Source organism: Gossypium hirsutum, chromosome D03 (genome assembly GCF_007990345.1).
Source record: "Gossypium hirsutum isolate 1008001.06 chromosome D03, Gossypium_hirsutum_v2.1, whole genome shotgun sequence".
Classification (NCBI taxonomy): domain Eukaryota; kingdom Viridiplantae; phylum Streptophyta; class Magnoliopsida; order Malvales; family Malvaceae; genus Gossypium; species Gossypium hirsutum.
In genome coordinates, this window is record NC_053439.1 from 7334133 (window position 1) to 7342382 (window position 8250).

Genomic DNA, 8250 nt, shown 5'->3' on the forward strand with positions numbered 1-8250 from the left:
GATAGATTGAAGAAGAAAGCAGATCTTGTCTTCATGTATTGGCGTGAAGTAGATCGAAGATGCAGATCTTGTCTTCCCATATTGGTGGTGAAGTAGATCGAAGAAAACAGATCTTGTCTTCCCATATTGGTGGTGAAGTAGATCGAAGAAAGCAGATCTTGTCTTCATGTATTGGCGTGAAGTAGATCGAAGATATCAGATCCTATCTTCCTATATTGGCGAAGTAGATCGAAGAAAGCAGATCTTGTCTTCATGTATTGGCGTGAAGTAGATCGAAGATATCAGATCCTATCTTCCTATATTGGTAGGAAGTGGATCGAAGATGCAGATCTTGTCTTCCCATATTGGTGGCGAAGTAGATCCAAGAAAGCAGATCTTGTCTTCCCATATTGGTGGCGAAGTAGATCAAGAAAGCAGATCTTGTCTTCATGTATTGGCGTGAAGTGGATCGAAGATGCAGATCCTATCTTCCTATATTGGTAGGAAGTGGACCGACGATGCAGATTTTGTCTTCCCATACTGGTAGGAAGTGGATCGAAGAAGCAGATCTTGTCTTCCCATACTGGTGGTGAAGAAGATCGAAGAAAGTAGATCGACGATGGCGGATTTTACCTCCCTGACTACAGTGGAGTACATCGAAGCCGATAACTCTATCTCCCTGCATTCAACAGTGGAATAGAGTGAAGAGCACAAATCTTATCTCCCTAAGCAATAGTGGAGCAGATCGCATCAAGTCTCATCTCCCTAAGCAGTAGTGGAGCAGACTAAAAACACAAATCTCATCCCCATAGAGTCGTAACAGAGTAGATTGAAGCTTAGATCTTATCTTTATGAAGTTACATTGGAGTAGATCGAAGCTACAAGGCATATGTCAGAAAATGTAGTAGATTGAATCTAAAGCTACAAGATGCAGTGGATTGGAAGAAGATTATCTGAACCAGAAGAACACCAATGAAGTCAAGACCCAGCAAGACCAGGCAAAATTGGCCTTTCATTATGTCTTTGCTCCATTCCCGTTACACGACAATGAGCAAAGAGGGGCAGCTGTACAGGCCAATTTTGGGCCTAGCCCAATACCCAAAACCAACACCAGCCCGAAATAGTGAAGCCCAATAAGCCCAAGTCTCCAAATTTTTTGGAAAGCCAGAAACCCTAAGGTTTCTGGCGCCGTTGCCCATACCCTGCTCCACTATAGCGGCCCCTTACCCCCACGCGTCTGACACCGGCTGCCACCGCCCAAGCATCTGCCACCATGATGCCCATACCGGCCATACCCTGCAAACACATCAAACAAAAAAGGGCAGCCACAACAGAGGAATAACAACATTCTTTATTGTTATTGTAATCCAATATAAAACCGAAAGGAAAGATTTTCAAAGGGGGGGATTGTATTTTGGAAAAGGGGAGGTTCTGATTTCTTTTAAGAAAAAGATCGAAGAAATAAAAAAAAATCAGTTGAAAGGTAATATTTTTAGTCTTTTTTCCTCTTCGATTCCATTCGGTTTTGCTTTTCTTTTCTTTTACGGTTAATATAAGTCTAAAGGTTAATAAACGAAACTTACCTGAATCGTCGCGGTTGTAGTGTCGCCGGAGTCCGAGTCGTTGAGAACGGACGAGGAAGGCGTTTCATTTTTGAGATTCCCTCTCTCGGCCTTAGGGCCTTAAGGACTTGATTTTTGGAAGGTTTTCGAAATGGGGTTTTAAAAGACTGACTTTTCGACTTCCGACCGCCGCTCACGGTGGCGCCGGCACCGATAATCGGCGACCGGCACGGTGGTCCACAATTGACCCCTTGGCCGGAAGAGAGGAGAAGAATAGAGAGATTCTCTGTTTTTTTTTAAAGAAGGAAGGAAAATGATTTTTTTAAAGATTTTTAGGCTTATATAGCCTTCTGGTACGGCGTCGTTTTGACTAGCAGCAATAGTCTAAAAAACGGCGTCGTTTTGGCATGGATCAGGTCGACCCGACCCGACCCGACCCGAGGAAGGTCCGCGTGTTTCCATACTGGAGGGGCTATTTGCAGCTTTGGTCCTTCTGTATTTATTCGATTTTAAATTAATTCCTTTTGTTCAATATTATTGTCTTTTTAATTCGGCCCTGAACTTTCACCTGTCTTTCGATTTTGTCCCTAACCCTTTGGCGCACTGAGCGACATACACGTGTCCTTATAAGGGTTTTATTACTCTATTGGTCCCTGATATTTGCGCGCATTTCCATTTTGGTCTTTCTTGTTTGTTTTATTGTAGTTTTACCCTGTAATTTCATTTTGCTCTCGATTTCATCCTATATTTTGTTTATTGGTTAATTTACTTTTTTTAAGACTCTTATTATTAAACTAACTATTATTATTATATTTGTTATCTTTTATTACTATTTTTATTATATACACTTGTTTAACTTATACACTTGTACCCATTTATATGTATGTTTTATACTTTATAATTTATATATATATACATATAGACCCGTATATATTTCTCTTACGAATACATATATACTAATATATCCTTTTTTATCCTTTTTATACACGCATACATACATATATGTATATACATATACAAGCTTTTATGTTTAATAGCTTTAAATCATACTTATACATATATATGTTTTCATATTTTTTTTATAATTATACATATATAGAAATGTTTTCCTTATATGCGCATGAATATTTTATATTTTATAATTTGGATCAATCTTTTCGTTATTATTTGTTAATTTCAATGTTCATTTATTTATTTATTCATATGTTTATTCTTTAAAATGTTTTAGTTTTTTTATTTACTTGTATATCGATGATTGATTATTTATTTATTTATTTCATTCTTTACGCATATTATTTTGTGCCCAATATCATATTTATAATTCTATTATGCATATAAATGCCATATTTCAAAAAAAAGGGGAGAACATTTTCGATGGAGGCAATATTTAGCGTTTGGAAACTCAAGAAAACGTGCCCTAAGGTACTGGGTGTCGATTTTTCTCGTTCAACCAAATAGCTAAATATCCTTTCAAAAATTTCAAAATCAGGCAATATTTCGAGTTTGGAAACTCGAGGAAACGTGCCCTAACGTGCTGGGTTTCGATTTCTCGTTTGACTAAATAGCCAAATATCCTCTTAAAGCTTCAAAGTATGGTTTCATTAAACTATAAGGTGATCTTGGTTCCGATGGTTTAGAGTATCGTGTCCTAACGTGCTGGATGTGATATTCCTTCGGAGCAAGAGAATCTTATGTTTCAATTCACGATATCAGATTTTCTTTTAAGGATCGCATTTTTTTAAAAAACTCTTCAAATTTTCAATTTTCGACACTAAGACACCAATTAATCAACTAGGTACCAATTTTGGGCGTATCGAGGGTGCTAATCCTTCCTCGTGCGTAACCGGCTCCCGAACTCATTTTTCTGAATTTCGTAGACCAAAATCGTTGTTTTAATAAAATTAAATCATTTATTAAAAACAACCACTGTTTTGAGGTGACCCGATCACACCTCGTCAAAAAAGGATTGGTGGCGACTCCCGTTTTCATTCTTTTTTAAATCCAAGTCGACCCCGTTTTCATCCAAAAAATGGTGTCAACATAGACAAATAGTGATTAAAAATAATAAAATGATATTTCTTTAGAAATATAAAATATAACTAATCAACCCCTAACATTTTGAATTAACAAGCTATGCTAGCAGCACTAAGTCACTAACATAATATAATAGCATTAACAAAAATAACCCATAATAAGCAAAGCCAAAAACCCAAATATTAACCATTAACTATTAAGCTTTAAAAAGAGAGAAAAGTCTCACTCTCACCTCCAAGCTCCAGGTGGCCGGCGGGGAGGTGTGAGACTGTGAATGGCAGGCTGAAGCAGAACAAGCAGCCAGCACGGTGAGCGGGGTTGCTTTCGTATCTTTGTGGGGTAGACTTGGAGTGGGAGTGTTGGGACTTGTCTTTAGGCCTAGGCACAATCGACTGATAGTGTAGGACTTGTTGATCATTTTTTTTTTTAAATTAAAATTTTCGGTTTTTTTTTCTTTTTCGGCTGAATTTTAAAAATGACGTGGACTTTTGTGGTTTTGGGACGTTTGGGCTTTTCGGCTTGGCCCTTGCTGATATAACCCAAAATTTTTAAAATCAGTCCACCTAGGTTTTTTGGTTCGGTTTTCTCAATTTCCAATCCAAACAATTTTTAAATTATTGTAATCGATTTTCGATTTGGTCGATCTGATCTAATTTAAATATAATTGTAGTCGGTATGTTACACTCTTGAATAATTATAAATTAGAATGAAAAAACATATAGTAATAAAAAATATTCTTCTCTCAAAATTGCAAATCCAAAAGTGCTTTAATACTTTTAACGAATGGACATCACTTCTAATTTTGGACTTACCGAAGCAACACACTGGATTGAGATAAACTTTTTCAGCTTTTAATCAACCGAAATAACACCTTTTATTTGAGATAGAAGGATGCAAGAGTTATCAATTTAGATGGTGGTGATTTATTGCAACTTCATCCTTTGAAGATAATTATCATTGTTGAAGCAAATAAAAAGTGGGTTAAAATTTGAAGACTCCTAGTCGCACGGCACAAGGCAATGAAATTTGTTTATTTTGATTAGGCAACTATTTCCTTTTATTGACTGCAAAAATAATAGTGAGGTTAAAATAAAGATTACATCCGACCAACAGAGATAACATGAAGCAGAACACCACAAAATCATTTCATATAAATTATTATTATATAGCATTACAAGTCCCAAGCCATCAAAGTTCATCTGTTTTCTCTTCTCCATTAAGATCATAATCTTTAAACTTACTGGACTAGTTCCTTCACAATGAACCCTACTGTGACAAGGAATTTGCCACATCAATCACAAATCGGTATCTGACATCAGATTTAGCAAGCCTTTCCATGGCCGTATTGATTTCCTCTATCCGAATCAGCTCGATATCTGCAGTGATATTGTGCTTGGCACAGAAGTCTAGCATCTCCTGAGTTTCTTTCATCCCTCCAACATCACTTCCTCCAATAAGCTTCCGTCCTGTAAGCCAAAATAATCAAGCCAAGTTCACAGCAGTCAATAGGTGATTACCTTCATTACCAATGCAAAGTTCTGCTATGGGAATTATATATATAACTTTATTTTGTAAATGTTTTGGTGGAATTTAAGGCCTATAAAGAGGGGAGTTTACCCATGACTAAAGGAAAAACAGGCAATTCGAGTGGCTTATTAGGCAATCCCACAGTGACCAATTTTCCATTCACCTTCAGCAGACTAAGCAGTGGAAGTAGGGGATGGACCGCAGACACTGTGTCAATGATATAGTCCATGGTACCAATAGCTGACTGCAAAGAGTAAGCACAAACTAGATTAAACCATTACAATTTATAAGCATTGAAGTGCTAGTAAGCACTTCATAATCGAACCACAATGAAACTTTTAGCCAAAATGTCTGCCAACAGCTGAAAGAGCAGTTCATAATCGAACCAGCTGCTTCAGTGTTGGATCATGATTGAACCGTTCAAACTCTGAGGCATCAAAAGGCCTAAGTCAACTTATTGTGTACCTTCATTTTTTCCGGATCGTTAGAAACAAGGAATGAGTCAGCACCAAGTCTATTGATTGCTTCAGACTCCTTCTGTGGGGAGCTACTAATGGCAGTGACTTTCAATCCAAAGGCCTTACCGATCTTCACAGCAACATGACCAAGCCCACCAAGTCCAGAAACACCTAGATGCTTGCCTGCCTCGGTCATTCCATAATACTTCATAGGGCTGTACACTGTGATCCCTGCACATAACAATGGTGCACCCGCATCCAGTGGCAAGTTATCAGGAAACCGTAGCACATAGCGCTGGTCAACCACAATCATATCCGAATAACCACCATAATTTTTTGTCCCGTCTGGATTGTAAGAGTTGTAGGTAAATATTATACGAGGGCAGTAGTTCTCCAGATCCTGCTCGCAGCATTCACATGTCTTGCAGGAACCAACCAAAACCCCAACCCCAACCCGGTCACCAATATTGAATTTTGTCACATTCTTCCCCACTTTGGTCACAACACCTGAAATTTCATGCCTGTGCGACAAATCATGCATTATTTATGCACGTTCCAGTAAGATGGACTAGGAAGATAACAATGTCCATCAAACGATATCACTATCCTCGATAAAACCATTTAACTAGCAACTCAACCAAAAAGTTCCTAATCAGTTCTCAATGCTTCAAAGGAAAGGAAAAGAAATCTACATAAGACGTAACAATATTAATACGATAGATAAACAGTTAGCAACTACTCTAGGCCTGCTTGGTCAGCTCAACTCTCTTTTACATGGAGAAATAGGAATCCTCAACCAGCATTGCAGACCGCATGGTTGTTGGCAGCCAAGCTTATTTCATAGCAGGACCCCCAATATCTTTTGACGAAGAAAATTATAAGATGCATCCGATAAAATGTTATGCTTTGATAGTATGAAGAACAATTTAAAGACGATATTACAGAGAATCAGTAATGCATGGGAGTGCTATTGAGGTTAAACAAGTTTATAGGAATCGCTTTGCACAATTTAAGTACATATTTACTTAACATGGCTGGTTCTAATACTAGTCAAGAGCTACCTTAGCGCATCTAGTTAGCACAAAGTTTACTTAAAGGTTGAGGCTTCTTATCCGAAATAACATGATATGAAGAAAGAAGAAACATTACCACATCAAAACACACTATAGCTAATTCCTTGATCACTGCAGATTAGCCTCATAATTTACAATACATGTTACCATATAAGATTATGTATCATACCCAGGAACAACAGGGTAAAAGGAGAAACCCCAGTCATTTCTCAAAGTATGTAGGTCTGAATGGCACACTCCACAGTAAAGAATTTTTAAAGTGACATCATCATCACCATTTTCCCTGCAAAAATATTGAAATAAAATTTGTAACAACCATGATCACACCAAATACACATATAAGGCAAAGATTGAATAAACTGATTTGTTAATATCATAATCCTCATGCTGGATACCAATGAGGCAAACAAAAAAACTCTCTCCTAACAAATAGAGCTTAAATTTGAACTTGGTTAGTCCAAATGGTAGTTGGCTCACCTTCCTGCTGTAGTAATCAAAGAGATTAAATAAGTGTACCCAAAAAAAAAAAAGTCAAGATTGCGTTTTTTTTTTTTTGGACAAACTAGATTCCATTAACAGTTGCATAAAACCCAGAAAGGCCCTTCTTTCTTTTCATATATAGATCCCTCCATGGCGCCATAACTAGCTAGTGCATGAGCTACTTCTTCAATGGCACATCTTTTTACATGAATTTTCCATTTTATTTTATCCTTTTGCATGAAAAAACGTGTAGGGATAAATTTAATAAAGGTCAAATAATAAACTAAGTCACTAACACAGGATTTATCTATTAAATAATAAAAAAGTTCCATCTTTTTCATATTCTTTTTATTACTAATCAACAGTCAAGTTTATATTTTTCATCGATCAAACGTTGCATTTAGTAATCAACCACAACACGCACGTGAAAACTAGCCAAAAACACACGTTGAGTAAAAGGCAAAAAAATGGGGCAGAAAATAGCAAAGAAGGAAAAAGAAAGAATTAAGTAAGAGATATATGGAATTACCTTCTGGAAAAATTGAAAGGGGAGAGGATTCCAGAATTATCAGTAGCAGCCCAACCAAAAGCTTTTTGTTGGTTCTCTTCCTCTGCTGATTTTGCCATTTTTCTTTTTTGCTATGTTTTGCTTGATGAGTACAAGTAAAACCAGTGAGTGGGTGACAAAATATATAGAAGGGAGATAGGCACTACAAGGCAGGTCTGCCACTGCATTTACTCATGTTTTGTGGGTGCATTAAGTATTTTCATCCGAAAGGTGTTGGATTCGATATTTTTCAAGTAACATCTTGAATCAGAGTAACGCGAATATAAAAAAATTAGGGTTCCTAAATTTTTAGAAATAAATTACATTTGTGATTAAATAATTTGACATCTTTATATTCAATTATATTATAATAATTCGTTTTTCTAAGTTCGGGATTTATATATTTATACTTTAATTATATTATTAATATAATTTTCTAAAAGATAAATTTAGACTAAATTCAATTTTAAATTTAATCGAATATTAAAACATCTCAAATCATAATTAATATTACAAAAGTTATATGGGAAGTTAGTTTTCGTATACAATGATTAGAACTATCCATAACTCCTCTCCAATGTATTTCACTA

General features: G+C 36.4%; 1 protein-coding gene across 2 annotated transcripts; it reads right to left on the reverse strand.

The window, feature by feature from the left end:
• Nucleotides 1–4696: 4696 nt before the first annotated feature.
• Nucleotides 4697–7977, reverse strand: LOC107950586 (probable cinnamyl alcohol dehydrogenase 9). Of its 2 annotated transcripts, XM_041089456.1 has the most exons (6): nucleotides 7643–7977; nucleotides 6803–6916; nucleotides 5888–6081; nucleotides 5568–5791; nucleotides 5193–5346; nucleotides 4697–5041 (listed from the first exon to the last, which is right to left on the reverse strand). In XM_041089456.1, exons 1-6 carry the CDS (start codon nucleotides 7738–7740, stop codon nucleotides 4842–4844), a joined length of 984 nt encoding a protein of 327 aa, XP_040945390.1. In that variant the 5' UTR covers nucleotides 7741–7977; the 3' UTR covers nucleotides 4697–4841. The 2 variants fall into 2 exon arrangements, with proteins under 2 accessions (XP_040945390.1, NP_001314504.1); NM_001327575.1 differs by having other exon boundaries at nucleotides 5568–6081; nucleotides 7643–7762.
• Between the last annotated feature and the right edge of the window lie 273 nt (nucleotides 7978–8250).